The sequence below is a fragment of the Pelophylax lessonae genome (genome assembly GCF_965119305.1).
Source record: "Pelophylax lessonae genome assembly, chromosome: 7".
In the NCBI taxonomy this organism is placed as follows: Eukaryota; Metazoa; Chordata; class Amphibia; order Anura; family Ranidae; genus Pelophylax; species Pelophylax lessonae.
In genome coordinates this window covers 35,351,827-35,377,951 of record NC_138774.1, presented here as the reverse complement: position 1 = coordinate 35,377,951, position 26,125 = coordinate 35,351,827, and the positions used below count along the sequence as shown (strand labels likewise).

Genomic DNA, 26,125 nt, shown 5'->3' with positions numbered 1-26,125 from the left:
TAAATCTGTATGGCTTCCATGCACTGCTACACCAATCACTGTATAGTAAAACCTTGGATTGCGAGCATAATTCGTTCCGGAAACATGCTTGTAATCCAAAGCACTCTTATATCAAAGCGAACTTCCCCATAAGAAATAATGGAAACTCAGATGATTCGTTCCACAACCATTTATTCATAAGTCCTTCAGTTTATAGTCCATATAAAAAGATTATAGCATTGCGATAGGTTATATAACCATAAAATGTCCATCCACAAATAGCAGCTTCCATAAGGGGATTAGAAGCAAAATCCAGCAGGAGCTACAGAGTATCAAAGAGAAGAGAGGCGCCTCTAAGTGTAGCAATATGGTTCCATTTAATGAAGGTATAACATTTAGCAACTCACATGGTTGATGAATAAAACAGGCACATCTAAGTATGCAGACATCCGGGGTAAAGCCCCGTACACACGTACCAATTGTCGGCCGCAAATATTCGGCCGCCGACCGATCGGCCGATTGTAGGCTTGTTAGTATGATGCTTCCGACAGCCGAAAGCGCATTTTCGGCCGAACAGAATCTGTTGTGCAGACTTTAAAATATTTGTTGGCCGTCACCAGAACGGCCGATTGTTTGCCAGTCAGTACAGAATTCGGCCGACAATCAGCAGATTTGCAAGACTCGGCATGCTCAGAAAAGAAAAAAGACAAGGAAAGTTAACCATCACATGACATCACTTCTGCAGTCGGCTGTTGTTGGCCGACAAAATTCATGTGCAGTCTTTTGCAGTTTTCCACCGACAGGACAGCCCTGGACAAAAGACGGACGATCGTTCGGCCGATGATCGCTACGTGTGTACAGGGCTTTAAGCTGTCCACATAGACTATCTTTTGCACCCCCGGGTGCCAGTCTGTAATCCTGACCGGGAAGACCACCTTGCAGTAAAGCGATCTGAAAGCGAGGGGCAGCATGGAAGGGATGACGTAGATGTCGGTGCGGAGGATGGTCTATGTGGACAGCTTTACCCCGGATGCCTGCATCCTTAGATGTGCCTGTTCCAAGCATGTTGTACCTTCATTAAATTTAACCATATTGCTACACTTAGAGGCGCCTCTCTTCTCTTTTATACTTAGCTGTGACTTGAGACTACTTGTATATCAAGACATCGCTTGTATATCAAGTCAAAATTTATTTGAAAATTTTGCTTGTCTTGCAAAGCGCTCTTAAACCAAGTTACTCTCAAACCAAGGTTTTACTGTATTTGTTTTTTGCAGGCATGAATGTTTTAAAGCAGGATACCAAAAAAAATGTATATCAAATAACAAAAGCAATACTTGCGTTCAATCCAGAGTTGTCCCACACAGTACTTGTTTTTCTTTACAAGATATGCTCAGTCTTCTGAGTTGAATGACAGACGTCATTTCTCAAGCCACTCCCTATGAGCCCTGGCGACCGCCCTATAGCAGTTTCACTGAGTAGCAGCTGTGCGCAGGATCTCATATGAGATATTAGTGCCTTGCGAAAATATTCGGCCCCCTTGAACTTTGCGAACTTTTGCCACATTTCAGGCTTCAAACATAAAGATTTAAAACTGTATTTTTTTGTGAAGAATCAACAACAAGTGGGACACAATCATGAAGTGGAATGAAATTTATTGGGTATTTCAAACTTTGTTAACAAATAAACTGAAAAATTGGGCGTGCAAAATTATTCAGCCCCTTTACTTTCAGTGCAGCAAACTCTCTCCAGAAGTTCAGTGAGGATCTCTGAATGATCCAATGTTGACCTAAATGACTAATGATGATAAATAGAATCCACCTGTGTGTAATCAAGTCTCCGTATAAATTCACCTGCACTGTGATAGTCTCAGAGGTCCGTTTAAAGCGCAGAGAGCATCATGAAGAACAAGGAACACACCAGGCAGGTCCGAGATACTGCTGTGGAGAAGTTTAAAGCCGGATTTGGATACAAAAAGATTTCCTAAGCTTTAAACATCCCAAGGAGCACTGTGCAAGCGATAATATTGAAATGGAAGGAGTATCAGACCACTGCAAATCTACGAAGACCTGGCCGTCCCTCTAAACTTTCAGCTCATACAAGGAGAAGACTGATCAGAGATGCAGCCAAGAGGCCCATGATCACTCTGGATGAACTGCAGAGATCTACAGCTGAGGTGGGAGACTGTCCATAGGACAACAATCAGTCGTATACTGCACAAATCTGGCCTTTATGGAAGAGTGGCAAGAAGAAAGATATATTTCTTAAAGATATCCATAAAAAGTGTCGTTTAAAGTTTGCCACAAGCCACCTGGGAGACACCAAACATGGGGAAGAAGGTGCTCTGGTCAGATGAAACCAAAATAGAACTTTTTGGCAACAATGCAAAACGTTATGTTTGGCGTAAAAGCAACACAGCTCATCACCCTGAACACACCATCCCCACTGTCAAACATGGTGGTGGCAGCATCATGGTTTGGGCCTGCTTTTCTTCAGCAGGGACAGGGAAGATGGTTAAAAATGATGGGAAGATGGATGGAGCCAAATACAGGACCATTCTAGAAGAAAACCTGATGGAGTCTGCAAAAGACCTGAGACTGGGACCGAGATTTGTCTTCAAACAAGACAATGATCCAAAACATAAAGCAAAATCTACAATGGAATGGTTCACAAATAAACATATCCAGGTGTTAGAATGGCCAAGTCAAAGTCCAGACCTGAATCCAATCGAGAATCTGTGGAAAGAACTGAAAACTGTGCGCTCTCCATCCAACCTCACTGAGCTCGAGCTGTTTTGCAAGGAGGAATGGGCAAAAATTTCAGTCTCTCGATGTGCAAAACTGATAGACATACCCCAAGCGACTTACAGCTGTAATCGCAGCAAAAGGTGGCGCTACAAAGTATTAACTTAAGGGGGCTGAATAATTTTGTGTGATGTTTGTGCAGTATAACTGTGACCTTTCCCCTTTTCTCCTGATGCATGATGGGGAAGGGGCTGTACCAGGAAGTCAGACACAGTGTGTGGAGCCTGGAAGCAGCAGCATGGTACAGAGAAGAGATTACATCTGTTAGGAACAGAAGCTGTTATATTATGACTTCTCATGTCAGCATGTCTGAGTGAGTAATAAAGCTCCCTGGTCAAGAAGTAAACCCAGCCCGTGTGTAACTTGCTGAGCAGATACTGGCAGCATTGCTAGCAACACCCTCGTGTCTAAGGGACATAACAGTGGCGACGAGGATTGTGGATTTTAGCACACATGGCCTTCATAGGGTTTATTCAACCATTTGATCCTGCTGCTGAGTCATGGAGCTCCTGGGTGGAGAGGCTAGAGCAGTATATGGAAGCAAATAGTGTGGCTGCAGAAAAAGTTGCTTTTTTCCTCCACAGCATTGGGACAAGCTGCATATGGTACTCTTTTCAGTTTTGTATTTGTTAAAGTTTGAAATATCCAATAAATTTCGTTCCACTTCATGATTGTGTCCCACTTGTTGTTGATTCTTCACAAAAAATTTGTTTTATATCTTTGTTTGAAGCCTGAAATGTGGCAAAAGTTCAAGGGGGCCGAATACTTTCGCAAGGCACTGTGTGTGTGTATATGTGTGTGTGTGTGTGTGTGTGTGTGTCTGTATGTATGTGTATATGTGTATATGTATGTGTGTATGTATGTATGTATGTATATATATATATATATATATATTATAAATGTGTGTGTAAAGTGAGTACGCCCCTCACGTTTTCGTAAATATTTTATTCTATCTTTTCATGTGACAACACTGAAGAAATGTCACTTTGCTACAATGTAAAGTAGTGAGTGTACAGCTTGCATAACAGTGTAAATTTGCTGTCCCCTCAAAATAACTCAACACACAGCCATTAATGTGTAAACCCCTGGCATCGCTGTATAAATGTACTTTGTGCGCATTAAAGCGGCGCTTCACCCGAAAGGGGTAGTTTCGCTTTAAGGCCTCCTCCGCTCTTGGCTTCTTTCTTCTTCTTTTTTTTTTTTTTGTAGTAGGGGGGCCTAGGCGATCCGACCATTGGGAGCAAGGTGGTTGTCAGAACCAGGTACCTGCGCTCCCCCCCCCCCCCCCCCCCCAAAGAAAAAAAAATAGCTTTTTGTTAGAGGGGAGGGGGCCTTGAAGCAAATGCTCTCCCCGAATAATTTTTAAAGATATGACTGGAGCTTTGCTTTAAAACCTAGATGTTACCTTGTAAAAGTAGCTGTGACATCACAGTGCTGTACAAAGCTTGTGCAGAGAACAGAGCTGTGGGAGGGGTCCAGCAGGCTCTACCCACTACAGGCTGCCTGCAATAATTTACAGGCATAGGTGGAGACAAGACCATTCACCCTGCACAAGGGGAGAGAGAGAGAGAGAGAGAGAGAGAGAGCAGCAGTGAGCGGTCTTTATTACAGGAAGCTCCTGCACAGAGGGAAAGTTTCACACTGGAAAACTGCATAGGAAAACACAAAGCACACCAAAACTAAGTAAGGATTCACATCTTGTATATCGCTATTTGCTTATCCTGGAGTTTAGCTTTTAAAGACACGGAGTGCTCCATCTAGTGGCTAATCTACGTGTGTATGTATATATATGTATGTATATATGTGTGTGTGTGTATGTATGTATGTGTGTATATGTGTATATATATATATATATATATATATATATATATATATATATATATATATATATATATATATATATATATAAAATATAGTGTGTGTGTGTATATGTATGTGTGTGTGTGTGTGTGTGTGTATATATATATATATATATATATATATATATATATATATATATATATATATATATATATATATCCAATATAAAATACTGCAATATGTGACTCCATAATATCCACTCACTGAAAATACACCATGCTTTTCTTTTAGGCCTTGTTCACCTGTGTACCAAAAGTGTTACTAAACCCACAAAAGTAAAATCAATCTGTATATGCAGTAAAGCATGCCTGTTATACTCACTGTGGAACCCAAGTGGTTAATCCTGCACGTTGTGTAAAAAGGCTGTTTGATCCTGTCTTCTCTGTCTCCCCTTCTTCCATTGTCTCCAATCCATTTACTGATGGATTACAGAGCCTTGGGGGCACTCTGCACATGCTCAGTTTGGTGTGTATTGCTAGAAAGTGGGGGTGTTTTTTTTTTTTTTTTTTTAGGGGGGGAGGGTGCATGTGATCGGCACTGTCCAGACAGAGGGCCGTGGTTCCAGCAGCCTCATAGGACAGTCAGAGGAGAATGAGAACTCCTAAAAGATTTACCAGTGCTCGGCCGGACACTGATAGAAATTACAAGACTGCTATATTCTGTTGATGAGAAAAGGTACTGGGCAGTTTATATTGACTAATCTATTGCATTTCCGTGTACTGTGGGAGACCAGATATAGGGAATGCAGGCTCCTGGGTTTAGTAACACTTTAAGCGTGTGCCCATGTAAGAGCCGTGTTTGATCGCACGAGGATGCACAGGTGTACGTGCATCCCTGTGCAGGTAGTCCCATTCATGTCATTTGGGACGCAGCAGCTACACAGACACTGCCCCCAATTTGAAAGCAGTGTGGGTGCACAGCCTGAATAGTCAGAGTGTATTTGGGGCTGCGCTCCTGCATGGCTGTCAGATTGGGAGCGGATCTGTGTTTATGCAGCCACTGCATCCAAACTGACTTGAATAGGACTGCCTGCCCAGGGATGCACAGAACACCGCAAGCCCCGCCCTCGCCCACCGGTGTGAGTGAGACCTAAGCTTTGTTTCTAGTCTGTAGTACTAGTTTTGGTATACATGTGACTTTGACTTTGGCTATTATAGACCTTTGCAGAAAAATCCACATGTTAGAACGTGAAAGCTGCATTGCCTAACTAATATCTGCTTTTAGGAGGAGTTAAAACGAGGACGAGGAAGACCAAGGAAAGTGCAGCCAAAAAAACTAGACCAGGTTTGATTTTTGCCTTCCTGTCTTTTTACATTCTTCTGATAGAAGCAGTTCCTTTTTTTTAGTTTTGCTTTACTCTTTTGCTCTTGTTGAGCCGCCAGTTTTAATGCATTTTTTGTGTTCCTCTTTTTCCCAATAAAATCTTTGTGCTCAGAATACACTTGTTCTTCATTAGTGTAAATCTAAAATTTTATTCACAATACTTTAACCACTTGCCGACCACCCCATAGCAGATTTACTGCTACAGGGCAGCTGCGCTGCACAGGATTGCGTATACATACAGTGGGTACGGAAAGTATTCAGACCCCCTTAAATTTTTCACTCTTTGTTATATTGCAGCCATTTGCTAAAATCATTTAAGTTCATTCTTCTTCCTCATGAATGTACACATAGCACCCCATACTGACAGAAAAACACAGAATTGTTGACATTGTTGCAGATTTATTAAAAAAGAAAAACTGAAATATCACATGGTCCTAAGTATTCAGACCCTTTGCTCAGTATTTAGTAGAAGCCCCCATTTGATCTAATACAGCCAGGAGTCTTTTTGGGAAAGATGCAACAAGTCTTTTACACCTGGATTTGGGGATCCTCTGCCATTCCTCCTTGCAGATCCTCTCCAGTTCTGTCAGGTTGGATGGTAAACGTTGGTGGACAGCCATTTTTAGGTCTCTCCAGAGATGCTCAATTGGGTTTAAGTCAGGGCTCTGGCTGGGCCATTCAAGAACAGTCACGGAGTTGTTGTGAAGCCACTCCTTCGTTATTTTAGCTGTGTGCTTAGGGTCATTGTCTTGTTGGAAGGTAAACCTTCGGCCCAGTCTGAGGTCCAGAGCACTCTGGAGAAGGTTTTTGTCCAGGATATCCCTGTACTTGGCCGCATTCATCTTTCCCTCGATTGCAACCAGTCGTCCTGTCCCAGCAGCTGAAAAACACCCCCACAGCATGATGCTGCCACCACCATGCTTCACTGTTGGGACTGTATTGGACAGGTGATGAGCAGTGCCTGGTTTTCTCCACACATACCGCTTAGAATTAAGGCCAAAAAGTTCTATTTTGGTCTCATCAGACCAGATAATCTTATTTCTCACCATCTTGGAGTCCTTCAGGTGTTTTTTAGCAAACTCCATGCGGGCTTTCATGTGTCTTACACTGAGGAGAGGCTTCCGTCGGGCCACTCTGCCATAAAGCCCCGACTGGTGGAGGGCTGCAGTGATGGTTGACTTTCTACAACTTTCTCCCATCTCCTGACTGCATCTCTGGAGCTCAGCCACAGTGATCTTTGGGTTCTTCTTTACCTCTCTCACCAAGGCTCTTCTCCCCCGATAGCTCAGTTTGGCCGGACGGCCAGCTCTAGGAAGGGTTCTGGTCGTCCCAAACGTCTTCCGTTTGAGGATTATGGAGGCCACTGTGCTCTTAGGAACCTTAAGTGCAGCAGAAATCTTTTTGTAACCTTGGCCAGATCTGTGCCTTGCCACAATTCTGTCTCTGAGCTCTTCAGGCAGTTCCTTTGACCTCATGATTCTCATTTGCTCTGACATGCATTGTAATCTGGAAGGTCTTATATAGGCAGGTGTGGCTTTCCTAATCAAGTCCAATCGGTATAATCAAACACAGCTGGAAGGTGTAGAACCATCTCAAGGATGATCAGAAGAAATGGAAAGCACCTGAGTTAAATATATGAGTGTCACAGCAAAGGGTCTGAATACTTAGGACCATGTGATATTTCAGTTTTTATTTTTTAATAAATCTGCAACAATGTCAACAATTCTGTGTTTTTCTGTCAGTATGGGGTGCTATGTGTACATTCATGAGGAAGAAGAATGAACTTAAATGATTTTAGCAAATGGCTGCAATATAACAAAGAGTGAAAAATTTAAGGGGGTCTGAATACTTTCCGTACCCACTGTACACCCGATCATGCATTTCCAGATATCAGACGCGAATGCATGCCGCCGGATTCTCGCTCCCACTGTGCTTGTGCATTGGGAGTCTGCCTATGTGAACAAGGCAGATTGACGTTCTGTCATTATGGAAAGCAATGATCCTGTCTTCCTGCAATCATTGCCTTCCATTAGTAAAAGCACCTCCCACACAGTAGTAAAACACCAGCCAGTGTCATTTGTACAGTGACAGTGCATATTTTTAGCACTGATCACTGTCACTGGTTCCCAAAAAAGTGTCACTTAATGTCCGATTTGTTCACTGCAGTACTGCAGTCCTGCTATAAGTCGCTGATTGCCGCCATTAATAGTAAAAAAAAAAAAAAAAATTCCATAAATCTATCCCATAGTTTGTAGAAGCTATAACTTGCACAAACCAATCAATGTACGCTTATTGGTATATAAGAATATGTAGCCGAATATTTTGGCCTAAATTGAGGAAGAAATTCAATTTTTTTTTTTTTTCTTTTTTAATCCCCCCCCCCCCCAATAGAAATCCATGGAAAAGCTTGATTCACGTGGTTTCGAGTGTTTTAGCCTGTTTTTGTCGTGTGTTTTCTGAGATTTTCTGCTCAAATGCAATAACTGAATAAAAATTAATTTACCCTAACCCCTATCCCTAATATTAAACTCTAATCCTAACCCCAATATTAACCCCTAATCCTAACAAAATTAAATACCGTATATACTCGAGTATAAGCCGACACGACTATAAGCCGAGGCACCTAATTTTACCACAAAAAAGTGGGAAAACTTAGTGACTCGAGTATAAGCCTAGGGTGGGAAATGCAGCAGCTACTGGACCCAACTGGACCAGCAAAACAGGGGCTGCGGGCATGGTACAGGAGATGGTTCAGGCCTGGTACAGGAGATGGCACGGGTCATGGCACCGGTGATGGTACAGGCATGGCACAGGGGAGATGGTACAGGTGATGGTATAGGCATGGCACAGTAGGAACAGGCATGGCACAGGAGATGCAGTGCTGGGGGCATGGTACAGGAGAATGTCCTGTACCATGCCCGCAGCACTGCATGAGGAAATGCAGGGGCTGCGGAGGAGTCTCACTTACCTGTCGGTGAGGCGCCTTTGATTTGAAAATCGTGCCGCCCGGCGCCAATACGTCACCACGAATGCGCCGCCGACGCTTGGGAAAGCCCGTACACGTTCGGCTATTCCCGGACATGCGGCGCATGCGCAGTGACACGTCGGCGCCGGGTGGCGCCATTTTTAAAAAGACAGTGACTCGAGTATAAGCCAAGGGGGGCTTTTTCAGCATGAAAAAACATGCTGAAAAACTCGGCTTATACTCAAGTATATACGGTACTATATTTTAAATAACCCTTTACAAAAAAAGGAAACCTTTTTTTTTTTTTTTTTTTTTTTTTTTTTTTTAAACCATAATAATGAAAGTGAATGAAAAACTTGGCAACAAATGATGAAACTGATGATATTTTTCTCTGTTGGCCAATAAAAAATAAAAAAAAAATAAAAAAAACTCCAAAGCTTAAACACTCTACAAATGCCTGAAAAAATGGCAGAAAAAAAAAACTCTCAAAAATGCAACGCTCAGGAGTGAAGACAGCCTCAATCACTTGGTCTCTCAGCTTCCCAATGCAATGCAGGTAGATCATGACTGGTGTCAGGAGCCGTGCTGTACAGAGCTTCCTGAAAACATCACTGCACCCTGCCTCAGTACTCCTTTTAGGAGCTCTCAGCCCTGATATAAGCAGTGGGATGGATTTTGGGAAGAGATATGGAAATGTCAGAATGCCTTGATTGGGCAGGTGGGAGTCTGGAGAAGTGGTTGTTCCTAGACAGACATAATTTGCATGTAGACCACCCTAGGCAACACCCACGTGTGGTTCTGAGCCTCTGTGATTAAATTCATTTAAATTGAATGAATGAAAGGGGTGGGGCCAAGTACCGTCAGGCTGGGGAGGAAGTAGCTAGAAGGCACTGGATGTCCTCCGGTCAGTCCTGCCTGTGCTTGCGTGGGTTTCTTTGGGTATTCCACTTTCCTCCCTCACTTCATGCTGTTAATTGGCTCCTGTTTAAATTGGCCCTAGTATGTGTGTGCATGTAGGCTCTTGGAGTGTAGGCTCGTTCAGGACAGGGGCTGATATGTATGTAAAGTGCTGTGTACATTGTCAGTACCATATACAGTAAATGCCTATAATGATACAATGTTAGTGAGATTTTGTACCTTTTTTTTTTTTTTTTTTTTTTTTTTGTATGGCATGCTTAGGTTGCCCTTTTCAGACATGACCTCTGGAATGGTCCGACGCAGTATGGGCAATACCAAGAGATGGACTCTTTCCAGTCATCCTCTGGCTTTCTCAACTCGTACAGGTCAAGGAACCCAACCGAGATGGTGGTTGGCCTCGCAGACAATGAGACTTTACAGGTAACTATTAACAGCGCTTTGTACTGCCTGTTATGTCTAGATATTGGGGTTGATTTAGTAACCACTTGCCGACCGCGTAACGTTCCTTTACTGCTGCAAAGTGGCTCTATTGCGCGAAATCACGTACCTTTATGTCCTCTCGTGCAACATCCTCTAGGGCAGTGATGGCGAACTTTGGCACCCCAGATGTTTTGTGAACTACTTTTCCCATGATGGTCAACTACACTGCAGAGTGCATGAGCATCACGGGAAATGTAGTTCCAAAACATCTGGGATGCCGAGGTTTGCCACCACTGCTCTAGGGGGTGCGCACAAGCCACCGGAGACCTGATTGTGCGCTGATTGAACAGAGGGGGAGCCAATTAGCCGGGCCAGTGGACCTGATGTCCACCAGCCATCCGCTATTGTTCCAGAGAAAGGAAGAACGGCAGTCGGCCTCTGTAAAAACAAGGCCGATCTCCATCTTCTCGCCTGTCAGAACGGTAATCTTGTGTTTCTGTTATGCAGGAGAAAAGGATCTCATTCTCCCCCCCCCCCCCCCCAATCAGAGCATCCCCCACACAGTTAGAAAGCACTCCCAGGGAACACATTTAACCCTTTGATAGCCCCTGATGTTAACCCCTTCTCAGAGCCAGTGTCATTAGTACAGTAACAGTGAAAATATTTTAGCACTGATCACTGTATTGGTGTCACTGGTCCCCAAAAAGTGTAATCGAAGTGTCCGATTTTTCTGCCGCAATGTCGGGAGTCCCGCTAGAAGTCACTGATCGGCATCATTACTAGTAAAAAAAAAATTCCATAAAAATATCCCACAGTTTGTAGACGCTATAACGTTTGCATACACCAAACCAATCAATATACACTTATTGGGACTTATATTTTTGATGGTAAAAAAAAACAATGTAAAAATTCAACTTTCTTCATCAATTTAGGCCAATATGTATTCTGCTACATCTTTTTGGTTAAAATAAAATCCCAATAACCGTATATTGTTTGGTTTGTGCAAAAGTTATCAGGGCTTCAAACTATGGGATATATACTGAATTTATTTATTTTTTTAATGCTAGTAATGGCGGCGATCAACTTAAAGCGGGACTGCAATACTGCGGCGGATAATTGGACACTGACACTTTGTGGGAACCAGTGACACTAATACAGTGATCCATGCTGAAAATATGCACTGTCACTGTACTAATGACACTGGCTGGAAGAGGGTTAAAGATCTAGGGCAATCAAAGGGTTAACTGTGCCTAGCCAGTGTTTTTTCTACTATGTGTAGTGAGTTTACTGCAGGCATCCTCCCAGTATAACCACTTGGAAGTGCATATTTTCAGCACTGATCACTGGTTCCAACAAAGTGTCAGTTAGTGTCAGACTGTCTACTGCAATATTACAGTCCTTCTGTAAGTCGCTGAACGCCGCCATTACTAGTACTGTATAAAGAAAAAAATAAATAAAATAAATCCAGTATATATACCGTAGTTTGTAGATGCTATAACTTTTGCACAAACCAAACAATACACACTTATTGGGATTTTCTTTCACCAACAATATGTAGCAAAATACATATTGGCCTACATTTTATGAAGAAATTTGATTTTGATTTTATACATGTTTTATAGCAGAAAGTATAAAATATATATTTTTTTCTTTGCAGAATTGTTGGTATTTTTTTGTTTATAGCACAAAAAACAAAATGCAATGGTGATCAAATACCACCAAAAGAAATGTCCGATTTGTGGGAAAAACCATAATATAAATTGAATTTGGGTACAGTGGTGCATGACCGCACAATCGGCAGTTATTGCAGTGTCAAGAAATGGCCTGCAAATTATATATTCTAAGTTTTAACTAGTAATTGTGGTGGTCAGCAACTTATAGGGACTTTGATATTGCTGTGGTCAATAGTACACTAATTGACACTTTTGACATTTTGTGGGAACCAGTGGCTCTAATACAGTGATCAGTGCTTAAAATATGCACTGACACTGGTTGGCAAAGGGTTAAACATCTAGGGCGATCAAAGGGTTAACTGTGTGCCTAGCCAGTATTTTCTGTGTACTGTATGTACTGCTTTTTACTAAGGGAAGTGATGGATTTTATTCCCTGCTTTGCAGGGACACACAATCCATCCCTCCCCCTTTCAGCTGGAGCTCTGCCTTGTTTACATAGGCAGAGCTCCGTTGTGTTTTTGCCCGACGATCGGCAGGTGTCGGCAGACATCCATTGCTTGGCACCCACAGATGGGCTTCTGCTGTGATTAATCACAGCAAAAGCGGCCAGCTGGCGGCAAACGCGCTCTCCCCCCTTAGGCGGAAGTGCAGAATTGTGTATACGTGATTCTGCTCAGGAGGGCCGCCCTGTAGCAGTAGATCTGGGGGCAGTCCAGGAGCCATCATCTACATATAAAACTAGGAGGGACAATGTCAATTAAAACATGTGTGTTTAGTATCACTTTAAAGCGGAGTTCCGGGCACAAAAACGATATATTTTTTTTTTTTTTGTGCCCCTCCGCTAGGTAGACCTGACCTGAAAAGGAATTGGATAGTTTATTTTTTTTTTTTTGTTCACTCCCCTTTTAATTGAAGATCGTAAATACTCACCTCAGAGTACTTCCTCCCTCGGAGCCGCGGCTCACCCCGTCACTTCCTGTCTCGCTATGATTCCTGGGAGATGAACGTCATAGCTCCCAGGAATCAATGCGACGGCACCGGCCCCGCTCGTCATTTCCGGGCGACGCCGCATTCCCTGCTAAACAGCTTCTGGGCATGCCCAGAAGCTGTGGAGGAATGCGGCGCCGCGCCGGAAGTGACGAGAGGGGCCGGTGCAGGCGCATTCTGGGACAAGCAGACGCGGAAGAAGACACAGAAGAGGACCGCACCGGCTTCAGCTGCCCACAAGAGAGATGGAAACGCTGTGGAAGAAATTTTATAAGTGAGTATTTCTTCTAAAAGGTAAGTGCGAACCGGGACAGATCAGAGGCTAGCCATTGTGGAATGGGTTAGCCCTGACTGTCCCGGGGGTATGCTTATTGAAAATTGACTTCTGTGCCCGGAACTCTGCTTTAAGGAGTTTTTTGGCCTCTGATTATAACAGTATATTCCACTTTGCTTTTAGACTGGATTCATTTATAATGTCTTCTATTAAAATGTTGTTTTCTAAAAGATAAAACCGGAATTGAGGTCCCCCAGCCTGGATCAGCAGGGTGGCTGGGTGAATGGAGAATGGATAAGCAGGGAAGAAGACATTCCATGCTGGGAGACGAAGCCGATGGCTCCGGAGTGGTCACCAGAGACGGCAGAATGTAAGCACTTAGTACATATTTTGTACAATTATGGTGTGAAGGAGACATTTAGACCAAGATGTTCTGCGCATATATTCTCCCATTCTGTGCCAAGTAGCAGGAGCAACAAGTATTCTGACCCTCTTATTGGCTAGTTTCAGAGATGCAGAACTTTAAAACTCGGGAACTGTATAACTACTGCCTGCACTTGCCATTTCATGTGGGTCATTGATCTCCAGCTACCTCTTGTTGCTTAATTATTGTTTTATTGTTTTTGATAATTTGGTGTGTTTTCTACTCACATGCAAGGAGTAAAAAAAAAAAAAAAAAAAAAAAAAAAAAAAAAAAAGGCACTTTCACATTTTGTTTATTTTGGACAGACCTTTTTAAGGGACAACTTTACGTTTTAGTTATAGTTTATTCACACTTGTGCGACCTAAAAATTGTGTTTTATTTTTTTCCAGTGTGACTTATGGGACTTTGATGTGACTTTGGTTTTGACCTATTGGATTGTTTTTGTTTGTGCTCCACAAAGTCGTTAGACATGTGCAGAACAGAAACATTTGTTTAGTTTTGTTTTTTGTTTTTTATATTTTTTATAAAATGAATTCCAAATTTTCAGAACAATTCAAATCTGAATTGGTCGAAAATTGATTGACTGATTCCAATTCTGTGTGAACAATAGCTGGTTGTTAAAGCGGAGTTCCACCCTGGGAAAGTTTTTTTTTTTTTTTTTTTTTTTTTAAAAGTACCCCCGGGACAGTCAGGGCTAGTGCATTTCGCAATGGATAGCCTCTGATCTGTCCCGGGTTGCACTTACCTTTTAGAAGAAATACTTACCTTGAAAATGTATTGTCCAGCGCTGCCATCTCAGGTGTGGGCAGCTTGAAGCCAGCGCGTCCTCTTCTGTGTCCTCTTCCGTCTTCTTCTGCCCCACGATGCACTGCACCGGCCCCGCCGTCACTTCCGGTGCCGCAGCGTCATCCCTGCACAGCTTCTGGGCATGCCCAGAAGCTGTTTAGCAAGGTATGACGGCGCCTGCATCGGAACTGACGTCGGGGCCGGTGCAGACGCATTGATTCCTGGGAGCGATGACGTTCAGCTACCAGGAATCATTGCAAGCCAGGAAGTGACGAATCGCCGTGGCCGCCGAGGGGAGGAAGAGGAAGTAAGGTAAGTATATTTTCTTCTAAACAAGGTAAGTAAAAAAAAAAAAAAAAAAAATTGCGATTAGCCATTTGTTTTTCAGGTGACCCGGAGCGAGAAGATGGAGGTAAGTATAATTTTAGGGTGGAACTCCACTTTAAGGAGCGGGCTGGGAAGCCGGCCGCAGTGTCCATAACAACCGATGATCCGTCAGCAGGCTTCCCCACTGACAGCTGAATGTAAACAAAAGAATGCCGGCAATGAAAAATTTAACAAATGGCATGGAATCCCTCACCAATCCTACAGCGTGGTCATTTTTTTTTTTTTTTCCCATTTGGCATGGTGTTCAAATTTTTAAAATCTATACCAGGCCCTTCAGGACGCACTTGGGAGTGGGAGGTGGGTCCCACGCCGCTTTTTTTTCTTTTTTTTTCATTGCCGGCATTCTTTTCACAAATCCCACCCAAATCGCATCTATATTATGCAGGAGAAACTTTCATGCAACTTTTGAGGGTTTGCATTGAGGTCAATGGGCTCACTAAAGAGAGCCTGTCACCTAAAAATCAAGCAAGTAAGCAAAAATATATATATTTTTTTTGCAAAAAGAAACATTACAGCCAGGCACATAAAATCTCTCTCCCACCCCCCCTCCCCCCCCCCCCCCCCAAGAAAAAAACTGGACTTTTGATTTACTGTAAAATCCTTTTCTCTGTCGTTCATTGACGGACGCAGTACTCTCTGATTCATATCAGTAGGGCCGTCCCAAAGCAGCCATAAAATGAGGGGTGGGAACAGCAGAAAAGAACAAGTCCCCCCAGAGGCTAAACATAGCCGACCAGGCAACATAGGACTCATCAGAACAAAAGATAAGGCCCACCAGAAACAAACAGTAAATACCCTCAAGGAAGGCCAAAAGCCCTCCAAACAGCAGCCAGCAAAAAACCTTGCGGGCCAAAAAGAGGGATCTGCAGATGTCAGCACATCCACCTTATAAAATGTGGTAAAGATGTGAACAATCGACCAGGTAGTCGACTTGCAACCTGAAGCATAGATGCCTGTATGGCGAAAAGCCCAGGAAGCGCTAGGTGCCTGAGTAGAAAGCGCCAAAACAGGGAAAGGTAGGACCTGACCCTTAATTGAAGAAGCCTGCACCACCGACTGTCCGATCCACCTGGAAACAGTCGCAGCAGACACAGGCAGTCCTGTTCTTGGGCCAACCGTGAGCACCGAGAGCGAACCTGACTTACGGGAAGACTCCGTAGTCGCCAAGTACACCTCGAGTGCCCGAACTCTAACCAGAGTATGCAGCGCACATTCCGTAGGATGAGGGGGCTTAGGACGCAAGATGGCAATACAAAGTCCTCGTGCAAGTGAACACTAGAAACCACCTTCGCAGGGAAGGACGGAGGTACCACTTGGCCCCACGAACCAACATAAAGGAGAACGACAGAACAATGTCGCCAGTCCCGACACCGTGCATGCAGAGTGACAGCAACCAAGAAGGCCACCTTCTGTAATAAGGTAGGCAGGGGATACCCTCGATACTCGCAAAGGAGGGTCTTGAAGAACCGACTGCACCAAATGAAGGTCCCCAGTTGGTGACAGAGGTTGTCGCACCCCCTGGAAGAAGTTACACACCAGGGAACGGGCGGCCAACGGCCTTTGGAAGAAAATTGCCAAAACCTGACCCTTGACAGTGCCCAAGGCCATCCCTAAATCAACTCCCTGTTGAAGGGAGCCAAGATCCAGGCCACCGAGTAAGAGCGAGGGAAAGCCCATGCAACATACGACTTTCTCGTATGATGAAAGAACAAGCACCCTGGAAGTCACTCCCTACGCTTCAAGCAGGGTGGGAATCACTGAAGCAGACAATCACCTGTCCTTCAGCACCTGGCTTTCAACAGCCAAGCTGGCAAAGCCAGCAACCATAAAGTCTGAGGGGAGATTGGCCCTGGAGACAACAGCTCCTCCCTGAGAGGAATTCTCCATGGCGTGTCTGCGGCAAGCCTGACCAGGTCGGCATACCAAGCTCGGCGAGGCCAGTCCGGAGCCACTAGAGACTGGAATCCCTTTCCGCCTCGATCCTGCGAAGAATTCTTGGCAGCAACTTGAGAGGAGGAAAGGCAGACCGCAGCCGATACTGACCTTGGCCCATCCGTGAGCACTCTCACACGACCATGCCGGCGTCAGCCGTGCACAGGTGACCACGCTAAACTCCTCGGCATCGTTCAAGTTGACATTAGCGAATGTTCTTACCCATGGTGCCACTATCGCACCCACCAGAGGGTCCTGGGAGCGGGCCACAAACCTCAGCACTATCCTGTAGTGCGACACCAACAGGTCCACGTCTGGAGTGCCCCCAACTAAGGCACAACTGCTGAAATGCCTCCAGATGAAGGGACCATGCCCCTGCATCCAAGGCCTGTTGACTGAGGCAATCCGCCTGCCCAAAGATTCCACACCTGGAAAGGGAACAGTGGAAAGAGCTGGAACAAGGCGTTCTACCCAACGAATTGTCACTTCCAAGGCCGCAAGGACACCCTTGGTGCCCCCTTGGTGAATGACAGAAGCCACGGGCGTGGCGTAGTCGATTGAACGTGCATCAGACAGCTGCAGGTGCCCGATCCCAATGAACTAGGCAAGCCGGATTGCTCCCAGCCCCAGGACATTGATCGGTAACCTGGATCCCCCAGGGACCACACTCCCGAAACAGAGAACCTGCCGAGGACTCCTCCCCACCCTGACAGGCTTGCATCTGCGGTGACAATTGTCCAGTAAAAAGGGAAGGCAGGATTCTAGATCAAGACTCCTTGGTCAGACAAATCCGAAGGTCTGGAGTTTGGATTCTAGCCCCATTTGAGAACGATTACCTTGTGGGGGATCCCCGACAGGGAGTGAGCGAAATGGACCATCTCAAAAGATGGCACCATCAGTCCCAGAACTCGCATGCAGGTCCGAAGGGACGACCATGCGCGGGACAGTAACAGTTGAACTGCAGTCTGAAGTTCCAAGAACTATTTCCCTGGAGGGAGAAAACACCCTGACTGAGGACGAGTCCAAAGTCAGGCTCAGATAGTCCAGTCTCATGGAAGGGACCAAGTATGACTTCTGAAGGCTCAGAACCCACCTGAACTCCTCCAGAGTTCTCATGGTGACTTCCAAATTTGTTTGTCAGCACCGTAGGGGACTCCACACGGAGAAGCATATCGGCCAGGAACCCTGGACCGATACGCCCCGGTGCCGCAACAGCCCGGGACTGGAGCCAACACCTCTGAGAAGACCCGAGTAACAGAAGCGAGACCAAGGGGGGAACGCCACAAACCGATAGAGATTCTTCCCCACGGCAAAAACAGAGACCCCGTTGGTGTCCTGAATACAACAGGATGTAAAGGTAGGCATCTTGATGTCTATGGAGGCTAGGAATCTCCCTGAGGTAGGGAAGCCACCATCGTGCGAACTGATACCGCCTTGAATTTTTGATCCGCACGAAACCATCAAAGGGCTAGAAGGTCCAGCTTGTGGAATCAGAGCCTGAACTGCCCCACAAAGCGCTGCAAGCGATCCGGGGACAGCTGTACAATGGAAGAGAACAGTCCACCGGAAAAAAAAAAACTGACCGAAACCCGATCTTGCAACTGGACCACATGACCTCCTGAACCCAGCTGCCTGGGATCCGGGCCAGCTGCAGGTCAGAGAACGGGTGAGAACGCACCTTCAGGCCAAGTAGGCCTTGTCCACAGGCCTGGAAAAAAAGCGATCTCTTGTTCGCCAGACCAGGGTAGTTTGGAACCACCAGAGGAAGTCTTGAAGGACTTCGCCACATCGACTGTCCCAGAGGGACGAAGAAACTGTTGTGAGCCGAAAGGGAGGAGCCCCGTCCGTGACGAATGCCCCTACCCTTGTTAGCCTGTGGAAGAAAGCACTCTTGGTCGCGGCCGACCCAGTGCGGAGCTAAGGCCTGCACACACTCAGTGGTCAGACTGGGGTGACCACTGGATATAGGGATCCAGCCCGTCGCCCAGCATAATTGTTTGAAGATCTCACAGGAAAATGTTCCGGAGAAATAAAAAGGCTAGCTAAAAAAAAATTACTTCTATGCCAGGACCAAAGATCCCAGCAAGGAACTAGGTCCTTACTCCTGACTAGGCAGATTAAAACTGACATCCTATGCAGGAAGAGAGAGGGTGTGCCCACCGGTACTGCCCATAGGCGTAACCAGAACTTTTTTCTGCCTAGTGTCCTCCTCCTGTAGAGGGCAGTATTACCCTACTGATATGAATCGGAGAGAACTCCGTCTGTCAATGGAACAATAGAGAAATAAAAAATTTAAGGCCCCCCCCCCACCTCCACATCTATGCATGTACAAGTGTAAACACATGCATTGGGGACGCCTACATGTGAAAACGTCGATTGCGATACATATGTTGCGCACACTGGAGTGAGAGTAATAATTCTAGCACAGGACCTACTCCGTAACACTAAACTGATGACGTTTAAGGGGGTTTTGAAGCGCCTATAGAAAATATAGGGTACTGAAGTTTGTTACTATTTCGCAGGCGCACGCAAGTTTAAAGATTTGACATGTTACAGTATGTTTACTCGGCGCAACCCCATGTGTGGTGGTTTGTGGGGTTTTTTTTTTCTGAAACTGCATTTCCTAGACCTTTGCCATAATATCAACGGACATGAAAATTTTGAACTACCACTATTTATTCTCTAGGGTGAAAATATATGTTTGGGGGTTTTATGTAATCTTTCGGCCTAATTAATTTTTTTTTTTTTTTTTAAATGTGTGCAAAAAATGGAAAAAGGGCTCTGGCAGCGAAAGGGTTGAATCAAGTTTTATTGTAGACCTAAATGATAAGCATGCTATTTTTATTGCAGATGCAGATAACACATTGGATGACAACTCCATGTCGCAGTGGGTGGTGGGGGATTCAACGGTTTCTCAAGTTTCTCAATCTCAGTACCTTGGAGAATCTGCTCCAGAGCAACTGGACTATCAGGAAGGACTCATTAAAGAACTGGCAGACTTCAAAAGCCAGCTATTGAATGAACTGGCAGCCACGAGGGCAGAGATACAGGAAGGAGCCCAGCTGATGAGGTCAGCCCTTTCTGGAGTGTCTGCTGAAATCCGTCGACTAGGCCAAATCCTGCAGCCTCTGGTAAGTGCGATTGCTGCCAGCAACACATCTCAGCAGGGCCAACCTGGGGCCTTTATGCCCCGCCCACCTCAAGACACTCCTCCAGATGACAGCGTGAATTTTACGCAGCCCCCTGCACCCAACAAAACCTCTATCTCCCATCAGAATACACTCTTTGCTCATCCTCCTAAATTGCCTACTGGTGGCCCGACCGAAGAGGTTTCTTCAGTGAAAATGGAAGACGCCATAGACAGTCTTCAGCCTTGTAATCATCAAACACAAGCTGCGCTCAGTAGGCAAGTGGATTCACCTAAAGCCCCTGCTGTGTTGGGTTACCACCATCTCAACTTGTTCCAAAGTAAATCTACATCTTCAGTGACATTGAACTCCTCCACAAGCATTCCCCAGCCAAACATGAACAACTTTGGTGGCCTACAAGGAGATAAACCTTCTGGCTTGTCGTTGGTTAGCTCCGTTCTTGAAGTGCCCACCAATAAGTCTTCGCAGTCGTCTTCTCCTCCAGTGCGTTCTGTAGATGGTGTAGCCAACTCCTCTGAAAATAGAGCTTTCTCTTCTGCAAGTTCTTCAAAGGATAGTTCATATCAGGCTTTCTCTTCTGCAAGTTCTTCAAAGGATAGTTCATGTCAGGCTTTCTCTTCTGCAAGTTCTTCTTCAAAGGATAGTTCATGTCAGGCTTTCTCTTCTGCAAGTTCTTCTTCAAAGGATAGTTCATGTCAGTCATCAACAGCAGTGGCTCCTCCAGTAGACACTTGTCCCCACAAACCCATTAAAGTATAACTAAAGGAAAAACATTTTTATTAATTTTTGTTTGGGATAGAGTGCGGAGGGGTTAGAACCCTGTCAGGTTCTTATTGCTGTGTGTGTCCCTGTTGGGGAGATTCATTCTCTCTCTTGTCCTGGTCACCAGGAATGAAAGTGAGGGGAAATACAAAATTTTGAGTTGCCACCAGAACAAGAATAGAGGGAAAATCTTCCTCATTTCTGTGATAAGTCTGAGGAAAATTTTCTTAAATTGAGAAAAATATCATCTCACTTCCTGTTGAGCCTACAGGACAGGAAGTGAAGAGAAACGACCTTAAAACGCGTAGAAAAAAAAAAAAGACCTGATGGTGATTTTTAACGCTCCCCCACTCTACCCAAAATCAAAATAACAGTTTTGACTTGAGATATACTTTAAGCATCCCGTGCCATTATTTTGTTTAGAAGTAAGGTGAAAGCCTACAGGCTTCTATCAAAAGTTTTTGTCCTTTTTGTTATTGTAGTTCATAAGCAGCATATAGTGGCCATTCACAGGCCATGTGAATTTGTCAGCAGTTTTAAAGCTAAACTCCGGGCACAAAAAATGTTCATTTAGGTATGATCCACAAAGGATATAAACTCCCTTTATGCCTTTGCAACCCCAGATATCTTGTAAACGTGCGGTTACAGCAACAGAACATAGCTGAAGGGACAGATATAAGACCGGTCATAAGGGAAGAGAGCAGCAATGACTAATCTTCATTGCAGAAAGCTCTTACAGTGATAAAGTTCAGAAGTTGCTTTGTGCTGGATTACTATACACCAGGGAAACTACACTAAGGCGTTGAGGAAGAATGCACACCCCTTCTATAATTATTTGTTTAGTCCAGAGTCCGGCTTCAAAGCCAAACTCTAGGGAAGTGAAATAAATGCCCTTTTACTGAGGTTCCCCCAGATTCAACATTACCAAAAAAAATGCCTATGCAGATAAGAGGCACCTGTAGATACAAACAAACTGTGCCGCTTTGACTAAAGTTGAATGATGCTCTTACTTTAGGTGTAGGCCATTTACATACTTCGTAAAGCCTGACTGGAATACACCTAGGATGTTGCGAAGAGAGGCCTAGTCACTACTGCTTCTCTCCACTATTACAGAGTGAGCTCTCAAACCCTGAGTTCAGAGCTACTACATCAGAGGAGAGGAATAACATGTGAGGGGGTTTGAATCGGAAGAAAAAGCTCACTCCTGTCCTGTGATGGTGGAGGTGAGCAGTAATGACTAGGCCTCACTTGGCAACATCCTGGTAGTATTCCAGGCAGGCTTTATGAGGTACGTAATTATCACCTATAGCAAGTGCATTATTCAACTTAAGTCCGAGATAGTGTGTGTTTGTTTTTTTTTTTTTATCTACAGGCACCTAGGGTACCATTGAAAACCACATCTACTTACTTTATTCCTCATTCTTCATTTGACCTGTCCCATAAAGCCTCTTCCCTTTTTAGTGTTACAGATGGGGAAAACACAGCTGGGAGGTCTTCACGTACAATGCAGGACCATTAGTCCTGCCCACAAACTGAGGGCCCCACCCACAAATTGGAGGGCTGCCAGGGGAGGAGAGATAAGGTAAGTAAAAGTGCTTTTTACTGATGCCCTAGATCAGGGGTCTTCAAACTATGGCCCTCCAGTTGTTCAGGAACTACAATTCCCATCATGACTTGTCATGTCTGTGAATGTCCGAGTTTTACAATGCCTCATGGGAAGTGTAGTTCTGCAACAGCTGGAGGGCCGTACTTTGAGGATCCCTGGTCTAGACCATAAGCCAGCATTTCTTCCTTGCTTTGCTGGGGGAGCCCCACTGCAAAGGTTGTTGTCTTCATTTTCAGCTTTAAAAATAAGTAGAACATAAAGTAAGACAGTGCAATGAACCTCTATTAGCCAAAGGACCCTCCTCTGCACTTCTATGAAACTAGTGCTACATACATGCTGCCAGTCCAGACATCCTGACATTAATGTCGGGATCTTTCCAGAGCCCAGACCTGCTCTGTGACCTCAGATGACAGCCGGCTTTAGACTGCTGTCATCTGAAAAAAGGGTCACCAGAGTACAGAACAAAGTGCACTCCTGTGACATACAGGAGAAGTAGAGCCAAAAGAGCTTTGGCCCTACTTCTCCTTTTTTTTAGTGTGTTTTTTTTAATCTGTAGTTTTTAATTTTAGATTTACCAATTGTTTCAAGCTGAGCTTAGGGCACCAGAAAAATGATATGGTCATGCAGATGTAAAATCCAGAAAGAAGCAATGTTGTGTAGTTGTGACCTCAGCAGGGTACAACCTTGTATGATGATAAATGGTCAAGAGGTTAGGATCTACTCTGCTTAGCGACCACCATATATGTCCTGTCCTGGCATCATACAGAGGCTGGTCCCTGCCACGCCCAAGCCAGGATAAGCGGGTATAGAAATTTCTGTGAGGTGTCAGGTAGATATGGCTGGCTGCAGTGTGCAATGACAAAGTTGGACTGCAAAAGTCCCTCCTGCCCATGAGATGACACAAAAACTTGGGATTTTTGGGTTTTGTAGTCCTGGAACTGTCAAAAGGATTGTGGAACAGCTTCCCATTCAGCCATAATACATAAACGACCTGATTGGAGCACTGCTGCTGAGTGTGGACGTACCCAATCTGCCCCTGCTGTGTCCCCACTGATTGCTGTACCTGGTGGCTGTTGGCGGCCCTGATACCATGTGATTGCTGTAGCCAATCAGCGATCACATGCACAGTATTAAACAATACAGCCGGTCCCCGGGTTACAATCATCTGACTTACAAACTGAGGGAGACAACAGGAAGTGGGAACAAATCTAACCCCTAGGAAAGGAAATTCACTCCTGTAAGAGTTCTCACAGGAAAAAAAGGTGTCTCCACTGAAGCTTTATCGCCAATCCTTGCTTCCTCAACAACCCAAAATTTTCAAAATCCACTTGTCCTAGGGACAGAAAGTGAGGTGAAATCTTCTGAACAGGGGCACAGACAGCAAAACAAATGTTACAGGGGTGTAAGCCCTTCCCTTTGCTATCCAAAAATCTTAAAAATTACTTTTTTGGTTGGAGCTACACTTAAGAAATGTACCTGTTCCGATGTACAAATTCGACTTAAGAACAAACCTACAGTCCCTATCTTGTTTGTATATCCGGGGACCGCCTGTATGTCATTTCCTGGTATCCTTGTTTACTACTGTGTGATCTCTGTGATCAGTCACAGAGATCACATAGTACAGGGCCATTCACAGCAGCCCTGTACCATGTGACAGCTGTGGCCAATCCCAACTGTCACAGTATTTCTCAATGGCTGCAGAAATGCATGAAAACTGGGCAGAAAAACAAACTCAAAGATCTATATTTCTGTATTAAAATGTCAAGTACTTACAGTTTTTGTATAGCATGGCTCAAACTTGTTTAAAGTGCCCACAAAAAAAGCTTTAAATTAGTGTTTTTTGTGCCTGGAGTTCAAATTTAATCTACTTAAATCTCAAATTTCAGGTTTAAAAAAACAATTTGGAGACTTCAAATGAACAGGGAAGAGAACAATGTGTGCGTGGAACAATGCCATGCATGGTCACCTTATTTTTGATCTTATAACCATTTATGGAAATGTCACAGAAACCTAACAGGAAACCTCTTTCTGACTACTTGCCAAGTTCATGCCTTTTAAAGCCCATAGATATGAGCTCATATAGAACCTGTATGGACGTGCTGTATACCACACACACACATATATGTCCCTCTGTCTGTAAGATCTGATACTGGACATACAGGTACTAGATACAGAATGCTTGTGTTGGGTGGGGGCTCCCTATGAAGGGGGGGGGGGGGGGGAGTGCTGGGAGAATTGGGTTTTCTTCAATGGTTAGCCTGAATCAAAAGGCACATCTACTGATCACCTCTATATGTACTTAGCCAATCAGGTGATAATTGGGCGGAGCCTGCCGCCTTTGAAAAAGCTTGATAAACATTATGTATGATCCCATAGAAATTAAAATGTATACACTAAGCTGAATCAAAGGGAGGGTACCCCAGGTTTAATAGGTCCTTTTTTGCTCCGGTCAGCGAATGTTGTATGGTTAGCTAGTGCACTTCACAAGAGAGAGGAGATCTGAAGAGCAGCAATGCATTGTGAGCTTTATTTAAATATAAAGCACACCTATAAAACTTTGGCCTGTTTTAGCATTTGTTGATTAATCGTAAGCCTGGATAGGCCTGGGATGAAGCAGCTGCACGTGGACCAATTTCTTGGGTCCCTGGTAGTAGTAGTGGCATTTGTTTGTTTTAATATAAAAGCAGCAGAGGGCCCCCAACTAAGTGCAGTATTTTCATAAAATGTATTAAAACGCATAACAACTTGTAAAAAAAAAAAAAAAAAAACAATTATGAAAATACTGCACGTGGGCTAATTCCGGAGTCCCTAATGGTAGCAGTGGCATTTGTTTTAATATAAAAGAAAATCAGTGGGTGTGAATTAAGTGCAGTAATTTCATAAAATATTTTAAAAGACATAATTGACCACTTCTAAAAAAAAATAAATAAATAATGCATGTGACCTGATTCCTGGGTCCCTGATTGTAGCAGTGGCATCTTCATTAACTTAAAAGAACAGCAGAGGGCACCAACTAAGTGCAGTACTTTCATGAAATCGTTTAAAACCCCCATAAGTAGCAACCTATTATAAAAATACTGCATGTGCTCGATTCCTGGTGGTAGCAGTGGAACTTGTTCTAATATAAAACAGCAGAGGGCGCCAACTAAGTGCAGAATTAAAATAAATAAATCTATTCAAAAAGAGAAGTAGCAACTTTAAAAAAAAAATACAATTATGAAAGTACTGCATGTGGATCGATTCCTGGGTTCATGACGGTGGCAGCGGCTTTTTTTTTTTTTTCCTTCCCCTTCTCTCTCCTCCCCTTCTCTCTCCTCCCCTTCTCTCTCCTCCCCTTCTCTCTCCTCCCCTTCTCTCTCCTCCCCTTCTCTCTCCTCCCCTTCTCTCTCCTCCCCTTCTCTCTCCTCCCCTTCTCTCTCCTCCCCTTCTCTCTCCTCCCCTTCTCTCTCCTCCCCTTCTCTCTCATCCCCTTCTCTCTCCTCCCCTTCTCTCTCATCCCTCCTCCCCTTCTCTCTCATCCCTCCTCCCCCTTCTCTCTCCTCCCTCCTCCCCCTTCTCTCTCCTCCCTCCTCCCCCTTCTCTCTCCTCTCCTCTCCTCTCCTCTCCTCTCCTCTCCTCTCCTCTCCTCTCCTCCCCTTCTCTCTCCTCTCCTCTCCTCTCCTCCCCTTCTCTCTCCTCTCCTCTCCTCTCCTCCCCTTCTCTCTCCTCTCCTCTCCTCTCCTCTCCTCTCCTCCCCTTCTCTCTCCTCTCCTCTCCTCTCCTCTCCTCTCCTCCCCTTCTCTCTCCTCTCCTCTCCTCTCCTCCCCTTCTCTCTCCTCTCCTCTCCTCTCCTCTCCTCTCCTCTCCTCTCCTCTCCTCTCCTCTCCTCTCCTCTCCTCT

General features: G+C 44.7%; 1 protein-coding gene across 1 annotated transcript in view; it reads left to right on the top strand.

Annotated features, from left to right (window-relative positions):
• The window catches only part of LOC309560418 (uncharacterized protein), a gene marked incomplete at its 3' end in the record, with an annotated part of 78,828 nt that overhangs the window by 5,663 nt on the left and 47,040 nt on the right, over positions 1–26,125 (top strand). The window contains exons 3-6 of the mRNA XM_082264054.1: positions 5,865–5,924; positions 10,108–10,266; positions 13,432–13,570; positions 19,580–20,631. Coding sequence (XP_082120180.1) covers positions 5,865–5,924; positions 10,108–10,266; positions 13,432–13,570; positions 19,580–20,631 — 1,410 coding nt within the window. The remainder of the gene's footprint in view (positions 1–5,864; positions 5,925–10,107; positions 10,267–13,431; positions 13,571–19,579; positions 20,632–26,125) is intronic.